This window comes from Aquarana catesbeiana, linkage group LG13 (genome assembly GCF_042186555.1).
Source record: "Aquarana catesbeiana isolate 2022-GZ linkage group LG13, ASM4218655v1, whole genome shotgun sequence".
Classification (NCBI taxonomy): domain Eukaryota; kingdom Metazoa; phylum Chordata; class Amphibia; order Anura; family Ranidae; genus Aquarana; species Aquarana catesbeiana.
The window spans coordinates 78,233,044-78,253,074 of NC_133336.1; the positions used below are offsets into that span (position 1 = coordinate 78,233,044).

The following is a 20,031-nucleotide window of genomic DNA, read 5'->3' on the forward strand; positions in this document are numbered from 1 at the left end:
TATCCCTTACGCAACCTACATGCATGCTATTCCAGTGGAGGCATATATGGTATAAGGGCAGAAAGACTTTTTTATGTGTGCGTTGCAGTTCAAACCCCATTGCAGGATCGCCATTAGGTAAAAGGGATATCCTCCCGGAGGTCTGTAAAGTGTTCCGGTCAGTGAGAGGAGGCATCAAATAGGCCAACAGGGCCTCAACAAAGAACCTTGTAAAGAATAAACTTTGTCCACCTGGAACTTAGATGGTGTCCTGTGTGTGGGGAGACATGACTCTCACCCCGATGCCGATGCTGTTCGTGGGCCTAAAAGGCGTACCGGGCAAGAAGGGGAACGCGATTACAGCAGGTTTCATCATGTAGGGCATCCGCCTTGCCAAGAATGTGCTATCAATATAAATGGTATACTATGTCAGAGTTCGCGTTCTGCATACCTTAAGTGCATGTGTCTCAGTCATTTACTCTGCGATTTGCCGCTTCCTCCCTGATGGAGTGTTCTTCTCTGTCCAGCCATTGTGACACCAATTGTGGTTTGTCAAAGAAATGGACCTGGTCTCTGGCCACTACGCGGAGACTGGAGGGATACAGCATAGAGTACTGTACGTTGAGGAAACGTTTCTTGACGTCATTAAATTGTGCTCTCTGTTTTTGTACTTCTGTGGAGAAATCCAGAAATAATGAAATTTTTGAATTAACCATTTTTAGAGCGTCCCCCAGATTCCTGGCTTTTGAAAGTATGACATCCCTGTCCTTGTAGTTAAGGAGCTTGAACAGGAACCTACTGGGTGGATTGCCCGGTGGTAAAGGTCTCATGGGTACCCTATGGGCTCTTTCAACGCAGAACATGGGGGAGAACGCTTCCTTCCCTATAAGTTTGAAGAAGCCACTGTTCAATAAATTGAACTGGATTTTTTCCCTCAGTCTTTTCAGGAATGCCGATCGCTCTAACATTGTTTCTTCGCATTCTGTTTTCCATGTCGTCAATGCGAGCCGCATGCCTGTCGACCGCCATTGTATTATAGTGAACCTCTCGTTGCATAGGGGCCCAGTCATCCTCCATTGTGCCTAGTCTGTCCTCCAGGGCTGTAGTACGATCTCTCAATTTTTGCATGTCTTGTCTAACAAAAGAAAGTTCAGCCTTAACCCCCTTAGTTTCTGAAGTCAAAGCTGCTATAGTATCACAGGAGAGGACTGCAGCCATAATATCTCTAAGGGTGGGTTCTGGGCTGTTCTGGTCAGGGGCACAAGCTGTGTACCTGACATGCAGACTGGGGTACTCACATTGTCCCATGGAAGACGAGGTGTAGGAGGGTCCTCCAGTGGTATGGTGTCGTCTGCTTCATCATGGTTGTCAAGCCGCTCAGTAAGGGTAGATGCATGCTGAGGGGAGTCCCTGGGAGTCATCTTGGCAATAAGCTTCATAGCTGCAGCTTTATATGTCTCCTTTACACGAGGCGGCCTGCCGCTATCTTGGCCTGCTTGGTCCGGAGCGGTGCGGGACGCCGATCCCCGTCGTGACATGATGCTGGATGGAGCTAAAGGGGTCTCCGTATAGCCGGGAACTGTGGCTATTTGTGCCGGTATGTGGTGCCACGGAACGAGCGGTATATGTGCCTTTTTTTCAGGATTTTTGCTCGGATGTATGGCGGAGCAGCGCGTCCCTGCTGCCTGTTACATGAGCCGCCAAGCCATGCCCCCCGAACCTGTCCTGTTAAACCGCTGTATGGGCTTGGCCACCGTGCTGCAGCTCAGTTTCAGGGTCTTGGCAATCTTCTTATAGCCTAGGCCATCTTTATGTAGAGCAACAATTATTTTTTTCAGATCCTCAGTTATTTGCCATGAGGTGCCATGTTGAACTTCCAGTGAGCAGTATGAGAGCGTGAGAGTGATAACACCAAATTTAACATGCCTGCTCCTCATTCACACCTGGGACCTTGTAACACTAACAAGTCACATGCCACCGGGGAGGGAAAATAGCTAATTGGGCCCAATTTGGACATTTTCACTTAGGCGTGTACTCACTTTCTTTTTCATACATCATGGGACACAGAGTTAGGCTAATATTCATTACCTGCTGGGTTATACTTCATCTCCAGTTGAATGGACACTGGTAGACCAAAGGTCTTTTTAGACAGGAAGTGATCCCCTATATAACCCCTCCCCTCCCATACAGGAAGTACTTCAGTTTTTTTTTTTACCAGTGTCTGTAAGGTGGATGGCACAGTTGTTTGAGCTCTCTGAGCTCCAGGTCTCTAGTCCCACAAACTGTTCTTAAATGAATCAAGGGATTGACCTGATCCATTTGACACAGGCTTTATATGCTTGGATAAATGGTACCCGAGCCTCACAAAGAAGACTCAAGATCCTGCAAGGTTTTGCCTATGATGCAGCCTCCGGGTGCTGGACCCTGTAAAGTGTAATCCTGGATACCACGGAGCTAAGGCATTCCTGTAGGGTGCTGTACAGGTCCAAGGGAGCGGACCCCAGACATGAAAAGGGTACCCAGTCCTTGAAGGTCCTCAAGTGACAGGAACCCGCTGCGAAGGGTGAAGATTGGGCTCTTCGTTTCTAAGCTGCCCTGCGCCTGGACGGGTAAGTGAAACCCCTTTAATTACCGTACTTATTGTGGGATGTCCCAGTAATTGTAACAATCAGTCAAGCTAGCTAGAGGCTGGATACTTGTGTGCGGTGACCATACGGGGGAGTTGTGGGCTAGTTGTGGGTATTTGCAAAGTGTACTTTTTTTTTTTGTTTTTTTTTTTGTTTTGCTTGTGTCAGGCTGTTTTTCACCTGTATGATGGCGCACAATGGTGCGCCATTTTGCCTTGGTTCACCATGGCGCACGTGCGTTCGCAAGAGTGCCACTGGGCTCAGCAGTTTGTTTGCTTTGCGGCCATGGTGCACGCGGCTTCGCCGCACATGCGTTTGTAGCCTTTATCTGGGCGCACGAAGATTCGCGTCATGCCCGTTTGCCGGGACCGCGTGCGCACGCACAGAACGTTCCGGCGCACAGCCAGCTTATTTAAGCTGTGTATGCCAAGCATGAGGTGCTTCCAGAAGGCAGCTGTGGGACACAGAGCAGGCTCTGAACCAGACATTTGCAGCAGTTCATTGCTCCTTACCCGGGTCACGTGAGTCACCAGGTGTTGCTTGGCAGGCTAAAGGTGCTTAGCAGCATTGTTAAAATGTGTTGTTCGTGTTAAAAAAAAAAAAAAAAAGCGTTTTTATTTTCTTTACACATTTCCCAGAAACTTGAAGAAAAAACATGTTCAAAAGACTCATTGTGCCTCATAAATTATACGTTGGGTTGTTTTCTTTCCAAAATGGGGTCATTTTTGGGGCGTTTTCATTGTCCTGGTGCTCCAGGGCCTTCAAAAGTGCAAGAGGTAGTCAAGAATATATATGTGTGTAATTTATGCTCCAAGAATGCCTGATGGTGCTCCCTGCATGTTGCGCCTCTGTATGTGGCCACAATGTGTAAAAGTCTCACACGTGGTATCGCCGTACTCAGGAGGAGTAGTAGAATGTGTTTTGGGGTGTAATTATCATTCAAAATCAGAGAGCACCGAAAGCTGAAAATTGGTCTGGTTAGGAAGGGGGTTTAAGTACCCAGTGGTCAAGTGGTTAATGGCTGTGTGAGTTATTTTGAGGGGACAGCAAATTTACACTGTTATACAAGCTGTACACTCACTACTTTACATTGTAGCAAAGTGTAATTTCTTCAGTGTTGTCACATGAAACGATATAATAATATATTTACAAAAATCACTTTTGTAAGATACTATGTGTATGGATGTATGGATGTATATATATGTGTGTGTGTATACATTATTTTTTTTTATTATATATTATACTCATGTATTCCATTTCCATTTCTTTCTCCTGCCCATACTGGTTGTATAACCTTTTCTTGTTACTTTCTTCACAAAGGAAGAGATATTGCTCCAGACTTACAAAGACTGCTATCAAAGAGTTCTTCAGTGTTTTAAACCTGTTCGCTCCCAACAAAAGACTCGCGTAGAGATGTGTGGTCATTCCTTTGAAATCTACCCATTTAGAGTTTCGAGAGATCCTGTCAGTATATATCTGCCCGTCACCCGGATGCTGGCAGGTAGGTACTATTGGGTTTTATCTTTTAAACTCTTTACAGTCTGCATTTTCTAAACAGATCTCAAACAAATTTTGACTTGGCGTTAGAAAGTTATTTTAGTTTGTAATATTGATAGTCTCTTCCCCTGGCATTCCTTCTTTTAGAAACAGTCAGGTCCTTATTCTTGTACACCCTTGTGGTTATTCTGACCTTCTTGCTTTAGTACGTTTAATTGACTCAGAACAAGTAGTCAGATCTCGTACGTCAGAATAAAGCCAGATCTGCCTCCTTTTTTCTAGGTCGAAGCAAAGTATTGATTTAAAGGCTAAACTTGACAGCAGGTAATTTAGTATATTCCGAAGTTCATCAGCGTTTCTGTAATGTCAGGCTTTTTCTAATGACAATGTTTTAACCGCTTTAGTACTGCGCTATAGCCAAAAGACGGTTATAGCGCAGTACTTTTGTTCTGGGAGGATGTCCATAGAAGTCCTCCCAGAACCCCTCCTCCTGCGGCACGTACCAGGCACGTTCTCTGACCGCTGTGTCCTTTGGACACAGCTGATCACAGATCGGGTTAAAGGGCCAATCACCGTGGCCCTTTACCTTGTGATCAGCTGTGGCCAATCACAGCTGATCACATGTAAACAGGCTTGTTGGTTATCAGCAGTACTTTCCTCACACGCTGTGTTTGTGTGAGGAAAGGAGTGCCGATAACCGGCAAGCCAATCAGCTCACTGTTTACACTGATTATCCGGGCACTGATCATCAGTGTCCTGATAGTGCAGTGCCAGTTAGTGCAGCTTCATCAGTGAAGAAAAATTACTTATTTGCATAATTTTATAAACGAAAATAAATTTTATTTTTTTAGTTTCAAAATTTTCTGTATTTTTTAATTTGTTTAGCAAAAAATAAACCCCAGTGGTGATTAAATACCACCAAAAGAAAACTGTCTCAAAAGAATTATAAAAATGTAATTTGGGTATAGTTTTACATGACCACGCAACTGTCATTCAAAATGTGACAGCACTGAAAGCTGAAAATTGGCCTGGGCAGGAAGGGGGTGAAAGTGCCCAGTATTAAATAGTTACATAGGTATGGTTGAAAAAAGACACAGGTCCATCAAGTCCAACCTATGTGCGTGATTATACGTCAGTATTACATTGTATATCCCTGTATGTTGTGGTCGTTCAGGTGCTTATCTAATAGTTTTTTTAAACTTATCGATGCTCCCCGCTGAAACCACTGCCTGTGGAAGGGAATTCCACATCCTTGCCGCTCTTACAGTAAAAAACCCTCTACGCAGTTTAAGGTCAAACATCTTTTCTTCTAATTTTAATGAGTGGCCACGTGTCTTATTAAGCTCCCTTTCCGGAAAAGTTTTATCCCTATTGTGGGGTCACCTTTATGTTATTTGTAAATTGAAATCATATCTCCTCTCAAGTGTCTCTTCTCCAGAGAGAATAAGTTCAGTGCTCGTAACCTTTCTTCATAACTAATGTCGTCCCAGTGCCTTTATTAGTTTTGTTGCCCTTCTCTGTACTCGATCTATTTTCAGCACATCCTGAGGACTGGTGCCCAGAACTGGACAGCATACTCCAGGTGCGGCCAGACCAGAGTCGTGTAGAGTGGGAGAATTATCGCTTTATCTCTTGAGTTAATCCCCTTTTTAATGCATGCCAATATTCTGTTTGCTTTGTTTGCAGCAGCTTGGCATTGCATCATCTACTAGGACCCCCCAGGTCCCTTTCCGTCCTTGATTCCCCCAGAGGGCAAATACATTTATTTAAAATTTTTCCACATTAAACCTCATTTGCCATGTAGTTGCCCACCCCATTAATTTGTTCAGATCTACTTGCAAGGTTTCTATATCCTGCTGAGAAGTTACCGCCCTGCTTAGCTTTAGTATCATCTGGAAATGCAGAGATTGAACTGTTTTACCCCATCCTCCAGGTCGTTTATGAACAAATTAAATAGGACTGGTCCCAGGACAGAACCCTTGTGGACCCTACTTTCCACCCCTGACCATTGAGTACTCCCCCATTTATCACTACCCTCTGAACTCGCCCTTGTAGCCAGTTTTCAATCCATGTACTCACCTTATGGTCCATGCCAACAGGCCTTGCTTTGTAGAGTAAACATTTATGGGGAACTGTGTCAAATGCTTTTGCTAAATGCAGATACACCATGTCTACGGGCCTCCCTTTATCTAGATGGCAGCTCACCACCTCATAGAAGGTTAATTGGTTTGGCAATAACAATTTTTCATTAATCCATGCAGATTACTGCTAATTATAGCGTTTTTCTTCATTACTAAAATCTTGTATATACTCGAGTATAGGCCGACCCGAATATAAGCTGAGGCACCTAATTTTACCACAAAAAACTGGGGAAAACTTATTGACTCGAGTATAAGCCTAGGGTGAGAAATGCGCAGCTACTGTAAGTGGAAAAGAGGGTCAACAATGCCCATTTGCAGCCTCGCTGTGCCCATTTGCAGCCATAGGTCCCCCGAACTTCAAACTTGGTAGTTAAGGGTTCCTAGATGCCCCCTAGCTGCAGCCAAAATTTTGGGGTCTCTGGACCCAAAGGGTCCCGAAATGACATTGCTGCAGATGGACACAGTTGACCAAATTTGGGGCCCTGTATCTCGGGGCCACCTGGTGCTAGGAACCCCAAATTTGGTGGGCAAACCCAGTGAAACTAGCACTACAACATATCCACAGCTGGGGTTCCTAGCACTAAGGAGTCCCGAGATACAGGGCCCCCAAAGTCTGTTCGGAAAATGTCAAGCACTTTTCTGCAGTAGAGAATGACATTTTCCGAACTGACTTTGGGGCCCCATATCTCGGGGCCACTTGGTGCTAGGAACCCTAGCTGTGTTGTGGTGCTAGTTCCACTGGGTTTGCACACCAAATTTGGGGTTCCTAGCACCAAGTGGCCCTGAGATACGGGGCCCCAAAGTCGGTTCGGAAAATGTCATTCTTTGCACCAGAAAAGTGCTTGACTCAAGTATTGGCCGAGGTCGGCACTTTCAGCACAAAAAAGTGCTGAAAAACTCGGCTTATACTCGAGTATATACGGTAGCCCCTTATCCCCTCCAAGAGCTTGCATACTATTGATGTTAGGCTAACTGGTCTGTAATTCCCAGGGATGTATTTTGGCCCTCTTTTTTAAATATTGGTGCTACATTGGCTTTTCTCCAATCAGCTAGTACCATTCCAGTCAGTAGACTGTCAGTAAAAATTAGGAACGATGGTCTGGCAATTACTTGACTGAGTTCCCTAAGGACCCTCTGGTGCAAGCCATCTGGTCCCGGTGACTTATTAATGTTACGTTTTCTAAGTCTTTTTCTAATTCTGTTCTTTGTTAGCCATGATGGTGCTTCCTGTGATGTGTCATAAGGATAAACACTGCAGTTTTGGTTACTGAAGCCCCCACCCCCGATTCCCTCGTGAAGACTGAGGAGAAAGAATTAATTCAATACCTTCGCCTTCTCTCCATCCTATGTAACCAGATTTCCTTCCTCATTCTTTATGGGGCCAATATGGTCTGTCCTCCCTTTTTTACTGTTTATATACTTAAAGAATTTCTTGGGATTTTTTTTGCTCTCCTCCGCTATGTGTCTTTCATGTTCTATCTTAGCCACCCTAATTGCACCCTTACATTTCTTGTTGCATGATTTTTCAGCCTTGTATTTTTTGAAGGCCTTCTCCTTTGCTTTTATATAAATTTTCTTATCGTACATCACGGGACACAGAGCCATAGTAGTTACTATGTGGGTTATAGGCCACCTTCAGGTGATGGACACTGGCACGCCTTAAGACAAAAAGTGCACTCCCTATATACCCCTCCCACTACTGGGAGTACATCGGTTTTTTTTCGCCAGTGTCTAAGGTGTTGATCACGAGTAAAGATGTGCTGTGCTGAGCTCCACTGGAGCAATCTTTGCTGGGGCTAGCCATGCAGCCGGATCCATTCAGTGTCTTTTTGGCCGAATTTAATGGTACCCGTGCCACATGTCCGAAGAAATAAGGTCTTGCCTGTAAAAGCTTCTCTTTTAGAGAGCTGGACTCTGGGATCCAGTACTTTTGGTAGTAAGGCCATAAAGCTTTACTGGCGGTGGTGCTATTACAGGTCCAGGATTGTGGGTTTCCCCGAGGATCCCCAGCTCCTGAAGGTTTAATGGAACCCACCGTGAAGGGTGAAGATTGGGTCTGTTGGTTTTACCACAGAAAACCCTGCGGCGGGAAAGGTAAGTGGAGTTTTCTAAGATTTTTTTTTTTTTTAATTTTCTTATGAATGTCTCCTTTAAATTAAGTAAATGTTGTCATGCCTATGTGTCACCCCTGGGGGCTGTATAGAGCACTTACCGTCTTGCTTCTCTGAGAGCCCACGATGTGTCCAGGAACAGTAGTTTCCTTTCCTCCAGCCAACAGCGGACCTCCGGTAAGTCTGAGGGGGGTTTTTCCTCCCCACCAGATGCCCCCCTGTGCTATTTTTTCCATCTTCCATTTTCGACATTTTCTTTCCTCTCACTGCTGATCCCATAGGACCGGAAGTCTGCGTGGGAAAGGCTCTTTTTCAAAAGGAAAGGAGAGGGGCCGCAGGCAACGGAGGTGGATGGGGATTAGCCCGGCGTTGGCGTCCTCCAACGTCCAAAAGTGTGAAAGCGGGAAAGTGTGTTTAAAAGGCACCATTGTTACTGCTGCAAGCTGCGGAGGGACACAAGAGCAAAGGTGGCATGAAAGAGGTTTGGTGACACAGGCATTCCTTTTGACACATTTACTACTGCATCAGGCTGAGCATTGATAGCAGTGACAGGGCTGGACTATTGTTCAAGCAGTGGATGCGTTCCTTCTGGTAGTACCTCTGCTTTGTGCATCGGGCTATGGTCGGAAGGGGGGGTATAAACACCTCAAAAAATGGCTCTAATAAGACTTCTACAGTCACTCAGAAGCCTAGAACCATCTAAAAAAAAGACCCTCGTGCTGAGGAACAAGGGGCGAGAGATGACGAATTTCTCTCAGGGGACCGGGACGAGGCTGGTGACTCCTCTTCCGAAGAACCTAATACGGAAGTATCAGGTTCGCAAGAAAGATTGTTTGGTACAGTCTCTCGCTGAATTTGCTGCCAGTAGTGGAGTCAGTCGATGAGCCCACTTCTGGTTTGGGTTCACTAAAGCCTCCTCAAACTGTTCATGCTTTTCCTATCCATTCATGGCTAAAAAAGCTTATGTATTCTAAGTGGGAGCACCCAGATAAACAGTTTTTTCCTCCAAAAAAGTTTTCAACACTTTATCCTATGCTGGAAGAGTTTAATAAGAAATGGGGAATTCCAGAAATTGATGCTGCTATATCCTCTGTGAACAAAAACCTAACTTGTCCAGTAGACAATGCTCAAATGCTGAAGGTTCCAACAGCTAAGAAGTTGAAATTCCTTTTCAAAAACTATATTTCGCTCGCAGGTTCAGTGGTTCAGCCTGGGCTGGCAGCGATCGGAGTATCTCAGTCCTTAAAGGACCAGTTTATAGAGGTACTCAAGGTTATTCCTGATCAGCAGGCCCAAGATTTGTCCGGTATATCAGAGGCGTTGTGTTTTACAGTAGACGCTATGAAAGATTCTATTCTCCAGGCCTCACTGCTTATGCTAGGGCTAGTACATCTGCGTAGAATCTTATGGTTGAAAAATTGGTCAGCCAAAGCGCCATGCAAAAAGCTCTTGGCCAGTTTCTCATTTCACAGTGAATGGTTACTTGGAGACGATCTGGATAAATACATCCAAAGAATTTCTAATGGGAAAAGTTCCCTTTTACCGAAGAAGAAGTTTAAGCGTTTTTCTTTTAGACTAGCTTCTTCTCCAGTGCCAGGAGCATCAGCCTCCAGGCAGTCACGATGGCCTCCACCGTCAGGTTCAAGAGGTAAACCTCAAGGTCAGTCCCAGGGTCAAAAGAGGCCCTGGGGGAGGAAACCCACAAAACAAAATACTAAAATCCTCCTTCTGAAGGGGCGCCCCCGCTCGCTCAAGTAGGGGGAAGACTTCTCCAGTTTTCAAGGGTCTGGCAGGAACAATGTCAAGACAGATGGGTGGCTTCCTCAATATCTATAGGTTACAAACTAGAGTTCTGAGAATTCCCATCTCCTCGTTTTCTCAGATCAAACGTTCCCAGAGATCCAGTAAAAAAAAGTCTCTCTTTCTAGCTTTGGATCATCTCTTGTCCCAGAGTGATATCGGTGGTCCCCTTGGTAGAGCGAGGATTAGGGTTTTATTCAAACCTTTTCACAGTACCAAAACCAAACTGGGATGTCGGACCCATTTTAGATCTCAAAGATCTAAACCGGTTTTTGAATATCCGCACTTTTCGCATGGAGTCAATCTGATCAGTATTCTCCATCTTACAAGGTGGAGAACTTCTGGCATCAATCGACATCAAGGATGCTTCCTCTCCATGTGCCGATTACCCCCCCCCCCCCCCCCCCCCCCCCGCTCACCAGAAATATTTATGCTTCGAGGTAGAAAATCTTCATTTTCAGTTCGTAGCTCTGCCCTTCGGTCTAGCTACTGCACCTCGAGTGTTTACAAAGGTCCTGGCTCCTCCTTTAGCCAGACTAAGGGCTCAGGGTATAACGATACTAACCTATTTGGACGATCTACTCTTGATAGATCTGTCAGTAGCCCGCTTAAACCAAAGTTTGGTCAGCGCAGTCAGCTACCTGGAATACCTAGGTTGGATTCTCAACCTAGAGAAATCCTCCTTAAAACCATCAAGGAGATTGCAGTACTTGGGGCTGATCATAGATACAGCTCAGAAGAGGGTGTTTTTGCCCCAGGAAAGGATCAGTTCCATAAGAGAACTGATTAAGTTGGTCAAAACAAAGAAGAATCCTTCACAGTTTCATTCAAGACTGCTGCAAAACAGTATCCTGTCAACTTGGAACAAGAAGGTCCAAGCTCTGGACTTCTCAATGCGTTTATCCCCCAAAGTGCGTCAGAGCCTCAATTGGTGGTTGATATCCAAGAATCTTCAAAAGAGAAAATCCTTTCTACCAGTTACCTGGAAGGTGGTAACAACAGATGCCATCCTTCTGGGCTGGGGAGCAGTTCTGGAAGAAGCGTCTGTCCAAGGGAAATGGTTCAAATCAGAAATGTCCTTGCCCATCAATATTATAGAGATTCGGGCAGTACGTCTGGCCCTGAAGGCCTGGACGCTCAGACTACAGAATTGTCCTGTCAGAATCCAATCCGACAAGGCCACGGCAGTGGCCTATATCAATCACCAAGGGGGCACGAGAAGTCGTGCGGTCCAAAGAGAGGTGAATCATATCCTATCCTGGGCAGAAGAGAACATTCCTTGTCTGTCAGCAATTTTCATTCCAGGGATAGAGAATTGGCAGAGGCGGACTACTTGAGTCACCAACAGTTGTTCCTGGGGAAATGGTCTCTTCACCCCGACATCTTTCTGTCAATATGTCAAACATGGGGAATTCCGGACATGGATCTGTTTGTGTCCAGGTTCAACAACAAGATCGACAACTTTGTGTCAAGGACAAGGGATCCTATGGCATGCGGAGCCAGATGCCTTGGTTTTTCCGTGGGATCAGTTTTCACTGATCGATGCGTTCCCTCCTGTTCTGCTTCCGCACCTTCTTCGCAGGATCAAGTAGGAAGGGAAGGAGGTGATTCTTGTGGCCTAGGAGATCTTGGTTTGCAGAGATCGTAAAGATGGCGGTAGGGGAACCATGGACTCTACCACTATGGCCAGACCTTCTCTCGCAAGGTCCGGTATTCCATCTTACCTTACAAACACTAAATTTAACGGTCTGGCTATTGAGACCCACATTCTGAAAGACCGTGGGCTGTCAGCTTCAGTAGTTTCTACTTTGGTTAATGCTAGGAAGCCAGCCTTCAGAGTCATATACTATAGAATCTGGAAGGCATATGTCTCCTGGTGTGAATCAAGGGGTTGGCACCCCAGGAAATATGTCATAGGTAGGATCCTTGAATTTCTGCAGATGGGATTGGAAATGAAGCTGGCCTTGAGTACTATCAAAGGCCAGGTGTCGGCCTTATCAGTGTTTTTTCAACAACCACTTGCTTCACACTCTCTGGTTCGTAACTTTATTCAGGGGGTAACACGGATTAATCCTCCAGTTATGTCACCCCTGAACCCTTGGGACTTGAATTTAGTCCTGTTGGCATTACAGAAACGGCCTTTTGAGCCAATACGAGATATTCCCTTGGTCCTCTTGACGAGGAAAATAATTTTCTTGGTTGCCATATCTTCTGCAAGAAGAGTATCAGAGTTAGCTGCTCTTTCTTGTAAAGAGCCATATTTAATTATTCATAAGGATAAGGTTGTATTGCGGCCTCATCCTAATTTCCTACCGAAGGTAGTGTCAGGTTTTCATTTAAACCAGGATATTGTTCTGTCTTAATTTTTTCCCGAACCTCGTTCTGTGGAAAAAAGGTCACTACATTCTCTTGATGTGGTGAGAGCGGTCAAGGTCTATTTGAAGGTGTTGCCAGACGGTCCTAAAAGAGGATAGGCAGCGTCGAAATCTACTATTTCTAAATGGATTCGTCAAGTGATTGTTCAAGCTTATGGTTTAAAAAAGAAAATTCCACCTTTTCATGTTAAAGAGCACTCCACCAGGGCTGTTAGTGCTTCTTGGGCAGTGCATCACCAAGCCTCCATGGCTCAGATCTGCAAGGCCGCAACTTGGTCTTCAGTCCATACATTTACCAGATTCTATCAAGTAGATGTAAAAGGTCATGAGGATATCGCCTTTGGGCGCAGTGTACTGCAGGCTGCAGTATAAGTTCTCTAGTCTCTTGGTGCCCTACTTTTGTTGTGTCTACCTCCCTACAGTTGGCATTGCTATGGGACATCCCACATAGTAACTACTATGGCTCTGTGTCCCGTGATGTACGATAAGAAAATAGGATTTTTAAAACAGCTTACTTGTAAAATCCTTTTCTTTGAAGTACATCACGGGACACAGAGGTCCCTCCCTTCTTTCGTATACACGTGTATTGCTTTGCTACAAAACTGAGGTACTCCCAGTAGTGGGAGGGGTTATATAGGGAGTGCACTTTTTGTCTTGGGGCGTGCCAGTGTCCATCACCTGAAGATGACCTATAACCCACATAGTAACTACCATGGCTTTGTGTCCCGTGATTTACTTCAAAGAAAAGGATTTTGCAGGTAAGCTGTTTTAAAAATCCTATTTTTACATTGGAGTTAAACCACCCATGACTTTTATTCGCTCTTTTAAATTTATTTTCCAATGGGATGCACTGGCTATTGCCCTTATTTAATATGCTCCTTAAAGCAAACCCCTCTCTCCTCCGTGTTCTTTTGTTCCTAGGATTTTATCCTAATTAATATCTTCTAGCAAGTTTCGTAGTTTAGGGAAGTTGGCTTTTTTGAAATTCAGTGTCTTTATATTCCTCTTATGTTTCCTATTTGTGTGATTTTATACTGAAGCTAATTGACCTGTGATCGCTGTTTCCTAAATTCTAGTCTAGGTCTACCATCTGACCCATGAAATTGTCCTACATTTAGGAACTGGCGAGCCTTAGACAAATCCCCCATTATGATGACACTTCCCATCCTTGCCGCTAATCCAAATTGTGATAGGAGGTTCGTCTCCCCTTCTTCCCTCCAGGTTAGAGGGCCTATACCATGCTCCCAGTATTACTTTCCCCTTGGTTTCATCCCATTTGGAGCTCAACCCATAAGGATTCCACCTCCTCCTTAACTCCCTTAGTGATGTCATATCTCATATTCATTTGTACGTTATTCCTGATATACAGGCATACCCCTCCCCCCTTTTTTACCCTCTCTATCCCTGCGATAAAGGTAATACCCTTAAATGGTTGCCAGCCAATCATGAGAGCTGTTGCACCAAGTCTCTGAAATTCCCACAAAATCTAAATCCTCCTCGTACAACAGTATCTGTAGTTCTCCCATCTTGACCACCAGACTCCTGGCATGCCACGCGAGTAGTTAGCGAGGTAGCTGGTTGCACACTATCTTCTTAATGGGTGTTCCGAAATTGCAAATAGGACTTGTTACTATACTTGCTCGGGGTTATGTGCTTTAGTCATCACTACCACTAATGCACCCAGTACTACCTTCTAGAACATGTTCCTGCGCTGACTATCTCATCACCCCCCCCCCCCCCCCCCGTCGCCTAGTTTAAAAGTCCCTCTAACTTTTCAGCCATCTGCACTCCCAGCAGATCTCATTTAGGTGCAGTCCGTCCTTTCTATGGAGCTGGTGACCAACTGAGAAGTCGGCCCAGTTCTCCAGGAACCCAAACCCTTCCTCACTACACCAGCTCCTCAGCCACTTGTTTACTTCCCTAATCTCCCTCTGCCTTTCTGGTGTGGCTTGAGGTACTGGTAGTATTTCTCAATTTAGCTCCTAAGTCCCTAAAATCGTTCTTTAGGACACTCCATCTTCCTCTGACTTTGTCATTGGTGCCAACCTGCACCATGACAGCCAGGTCTTCCCCAGCCCCTCCCAGTAATCTGTCCACCAAATCCGTGATGTGCCGAACCCGAGCGCCCGGTAGACAGCATACAGTTCGGCGCTTCAGGTCTTTGTCACAGATTGCCCTCTCTGTCTTTCTAAGAATTGAATCCCCTGCCACCAGAGTTTTGTCTTTTCTTTCCCTTTGGCTTGCCCCCACTCTCACTGGAGGAGTTTTTTCCCCCCTGGGGTAGCTAGGGGAGTCCCTCAGCTCCAGCAGTGGTGTTCCCGACTGGTTTCACCAATGTCACTCAACGGGACGTGCACTTATTGAGATGTATCAGCCCAGGTTCGGGCCTCCCTGGCACTTTCCTCTCTACCCTTCCTGATTGTCACCCATCTACTCTTTTCTAGTGCCTGTACCTCTTTGTCTTCACCCGCCTCTGTGCTGGCCCCTGCCGGGACCTGCTGGGTACATTCCCAGCTCTCCTTTAGTATGGAGGGTCTTATCAGTGCTGACAGTTGCTTCCCTAGATTCAGAACCTGGACTTCTAGGGAAACAATGTGCTTACATTTTGCACAGCAGTATTCACCCTCGATCAGATGATCAAGGAAAGCATTCATGCCGCAAGATGTACAACGAGTTGCATCTCCACACCCGCCGGGCATTGTACCTACTAAATTAATGAGAATTGGGGATTGTACCCTGTCCAAATTAACTAACAAATAGCTTCCTGACAATAATACTCAACAATACATGTGCACGCACAGCCTACGTGCACTCACAATACTCGGGTATTAACAATACACAGAACCCACAGGTACTCGCGCACCCAGGTACTTGCCATACACATGTACTCCCAATACTCAACAAAAAAATAGTTAGTCCACAATACATAGCGTCCAGGCCAAACACAGGCAGTCAGTTTTTTCTTTTTTTTTTCATGTTAACTGGTTGTGACTGCTCTGCTGAATCGCCTATGCAATCCAACACTTGCAGGGCTTGTCAGTGCCTACGGTCTCCCTTGGTCAGCCTGCCTGTTACTGTTCCCACCGCTCCTCTGTCTGCCTGTCACTCTCCCCCTTCGGTTCGCGGAGCACTTGCCTGCCGCTTCTCTTGGTCAGACCTGTCATCTCACAGTCCCCTCGGTCTCTCTCCCAGTCAAACCGCCCCCTCTGTCTTCAGTCACCCCTGCCCACTGCCTCTCACAGTGCCCCCAGGGTGTGGGGGGAGTGTTTTTGATCTGGCCCACACCCGCCACCCGCTTCTCCCGGTCTCGGGGGAGGTTTGATCTGGTCTGCAGCACACACACTCGCACACTTCCTTCAAGATGCCACACTGCTCTGTGAATTTGCGCCAACAATCAAACGGCGCAATTTGAAGTGCTTAAATGTGCTAAATATGTCAATGGAAATGGGTCCCAGATGGGTTTATTCCTAAATTATATAAAACGTAAAAAGAACTTTTTGCCCCCTTTCAAATCAAAGTTTCAAATCAAAGTTTTCAACTCTGCAGACAATCCATTCCCCTCTTGATACATACATTTTCCCAAATTTTTATCCGGATTTTTTTCATTCCAAAGCCAGACAGTGACCGTTCCCTTTGTGGCAACTATTGCCCAATTTCACTGATGGGAGTTGATCCAAAAACATAACCTAAAATGATAGCTACTTGTTTGCAACTCCTTCTCCCACAGTTAGTCAAGGTCAAGATTTTTCCAGGTATATGAGATTCGCAACCACACCACAAATTCTGTTGACCCACTATGCTCAAACCAATTGCACACCTTTTTTATGCTTCTTGTCTTTTGATGCAGAACAGGCATTCGACTGGGACAGCTGGTCTCTTCACCAACATACTCCTATACAATTTTAGGATTAGATCCAAATCATTCAATGCTACTCGCCTCATCCTCTGTAAGGGTCTAAGTCAGTGGCTCTCTATCCCCCAGCTTTAGCATTCGTAACAGCACACGTAACTGGGGGTGCCCCCTTTCCCCCACTCAGTGTTCATTATGATGGAGCGCCTAGCTAATGCCCTTAGGAACAGTCCCTCTATCTCAAGTGTCCAATAGGCCCCCTTTCCTTTTTAATAGTTGTTGTCCCCATTCTTTAAAGTATTTAAGCATCAGTATCCTTGCTGACCTCTATTAACTTTATTCCTTGAACTGCATGCGTTCACTTCACAAAACTCTCAGATTGAAAGACTTCTGACCGCAGACTCTATACTTGGGTTTGGCAGAATTAATATTTAAAAAAAAATGACTGTTATGCCATACATTTCAGACCTTCCCCATTGATGCTCCCCACGACATTTCATCAAGCCTAAAAAGAGCACTTGCATATTTCATCTGGGGATCTCAGTGCCCACGACTCCTTTTAGAATAATCCTCCCCCACTTATGATCCTAGGGTGGCAGTAATGCCTCTGATATTTTTCTATACCATGCTGCCTCTGTTCTTACAGGATTAAAGATTTTAAAGATATATAAAAGGAAACAAAATCTCAAAAAAAAACCCAAAACATTCTATATAGCTTTGGTGGGCTAACCTGCCTTTAATGAAGTCTGTCTAACACTGTGCAGGAAGCTGGATCCTGTAGAAATGCAGGAATGCCTGGTCCTCTTCCTGCCTCTGAACTTCCAGTGCTGAGGGGAACAATAGCCTCAGGACTTAATTAGATCCTTGTTTACTTCCTATTTACAGCCCCCTATACCTTACCATTCCCCAACCTTTCCTGCTCCCCACCACCTTTTCAACTCCACCCCTCCTCTATTTTCCCTTTCTCCCCCTCTTTGCCCTACTGATGTTGTACAAGGTGTGTCTAAAAATTTTGATCAACTGTCCAAAATCTCAATAGAAACCCATGGGCCAGGTGCGCGCCCATTCATATGGCTATCCAAAGACACATTGAGAAGCACCACCTAGCGTGAAGTACACCTGACCATCAGGGTAAACCAGTCAAACGTAGTCTGTGTGAGAGGTAGGGTCACTATGGAGCAACGAGTGAACATAAAGTCCTACTACAAGTTGGGGAAACCGGCGACGGAGACGCTTGAAATGTTGGTGTAAGTGTAGGGGACGGAAGCCGCAAGCAGAAAGTGTTTACAACTGGTTCAAATGCTTTCACAATGGGAAGGAAACGACTGAGGATAAGTCCCGTTCGGGTCGGCCGTCGACAAGCAAAACCCCCAGGCACGATTGCGACAAATGCTGGCATGAGATTGGTGACTGACGCTACGATTGATTCTGGAGGAATTGGGCATTAGCAAGGACATGGTGCACACCATCGTCCTAAAAGTTTTGGGTAAGCAAAAGATCTGTTCCTGGTTTGTGCCACACAAGCTGACAGAGGAAATGTAAAACCAGTGTTACAAGTTCTCGGGTGTGAATGGGGAGCAAGTGTGTTAAATTTTGGTGTTATCGCTCTCACTCTCTCATACCGGTCACTGGAAGCTCAACATGGCACCTCATGACAAAGAACCCTGAGAATCTAAAAAAATGAATTGTTGCTCTACATAAAGATGGCCTAGGCTATAAGAAGATTGCCAAGACTCTGGAAACTGAGCTGCAGCACGGTGGCCAAGACCAAACATCGGTTTAACAGGACAGGTTCCACTCAGAACAGGGCTCGCCATGGTCGACCAAAGAAGGTGAGTGCACGTGCTCTGCTTCATATCCAGAGGTTGTCTTTGGGAAATGGACGTATGAGTGCTGCTAGCATTGCTGCAGAGGTTGAAGGGGTGGGGGGTCAGCCTGTCGGTGCTCAGTCCATACGCCGCACACATCTTCTAAAGATGATGCACAAAATAGCCCGCAAACAGTTTGCTGAAGACAAGCAGACTAAGGACAAGGATTACTGGTACCATGTCCTGTGGTCTGATGAGACCAAGATAAACTTATTTGGTTCAGATGGTGTCAAGCGTGTGTGGCGGCAACCAGGTGAGGAGTACAAAGACAAGTGTGTCTTGCCTACAGTCAAGCGTGGTGGGAGTGTCATGGTCTGGGGCTGCATGAGTGCTGCCGGCACTGGGGAGCTATAGTTCATTGAGGGAACCATGAATGCCAACATGTACTGTGACATTTTCACTTAGGGGTGTACTCACTTTTGTTGCCAGCAGTTTAGACATTAATGACTCTGTTATTTTGAGGGGACAGAAAATTTACACTATTATACAAGCTGTACACTCACTACTTTTCGTTGTAGCAAAGTGTCATTTCTTCAGTGTTGTCACATGAAAAGTTATAATAAAATATTTACAAAAATGTGAGGGGTGTACTCACTTTTGTGAGATACTGTGCTGTAAATGCCTACTTTCCATATATGCATAGAACGTGATGGGAACCCGGAACACCCAGGCTTGTTTGCAAAAGTATTCTTTGTTTCTGTGTTTACCTTACTGGTTCGACTGAATGCTGCAACCCCCAAAAAAGGAATCTGTGCTGCTTTAGTGGCTTTGTTGTTGGCATGGTTTCAGAGCTTACAGAGCACCTCAGTATGTCAGACATTTGACACTTGTGTTTCTTTTTTGTTTTTAGGCTTGCATTCACAGATGAGTAAAACTGGTGTCTTTACCAAGATCCATGAGTATATTCCCCTTGTGAGTAATCCTCAACTCTGCATGTTTATATCAAATGTGAAAGTCCCAAATTTGTATGGAAACTGTGTAATTACTGGATTCTATATTCACGGGTGTGATAACAATACTAGATTTATAGTAGGGCTAAAACAACTAATCGGCATAATCGATTATGAAAATAGTTGTTAACTATTTTCTTAATTGATTAGTTGGTCAGTTGACCCGCGTACAGAATGCATTATTTGTTTGCATAGAAAATACAGCACAACTAATCGATTATGACAATAATCGTTAGTTACAGCCCTAACTTATAGGCAAACATTTTAAAGTGTATTTCCAGCCGAATACTTTTTCTTAATGTTGGAGAGCGTGGGAAAGAGTAAGAACAGGGTTTTACTGCTATCTGTGGCTGCATTAGAAATTCCATATTTATCTGCATATAATGCACACTTTTTCTCCCTGAAAATCAGGTGCAAATAGTGTGTGCGTGTTATACGCCGATAATTGCAAATGGGCTGCCCTGGAGAGGACAAGGAGGGGGGTGGGGCGAGCGCCATCAGATTATATAGAGCCAGAATTGCATGTTTACTCTGCGGCAGCTGTAATACGTAGTCCCGTCTTCTGGACTGGCATGTTTACTCTGCAGCAGCTGTAATACGTAGTCCCGTCTTCTGGACTGGCATTGGACAAGTGTTCTGTCTATCATAGGAGCCGGTCTAGGAGGCGGGACTTACATATACATATATACATAGTAGGTGAGGTTGAAAAAAGACAGTCCATCAAGTCCAACCTATGTGTGATTATGTGTCAGTATTACATTGTATATCCTTGTATGTTGCGGTCATTCAGGTGCTTATCTAATAGTTTCTTGAAGCTATCGATGCTCCCCGTT

The 20,031-nt window shown here is 45.2% G+C and overlaps 1 protein-coding gene across 1 annotated transcript in view; it reads left to right on the forward strand.

The window, feature by feature from the left end:
- Positions 1–20,031, forward strand: part of UBR1 (ubiquitin protein ligase E3 component n-recognin 1) — a gene marked incomplete in the record, with an annotated part of 288,714 nt that overhangs the window by 90,753 nt on the left and 177,930 nt on the right. The window contains 2 exon segments of the mRNA XM_073609777.1: positions 3,927–4,107; positions 19,099–19,160. Coding sequence (XP_073465878.1) covers positions 3,927–4,107; positions 19,099–19,160 — 243 coding nt within the window.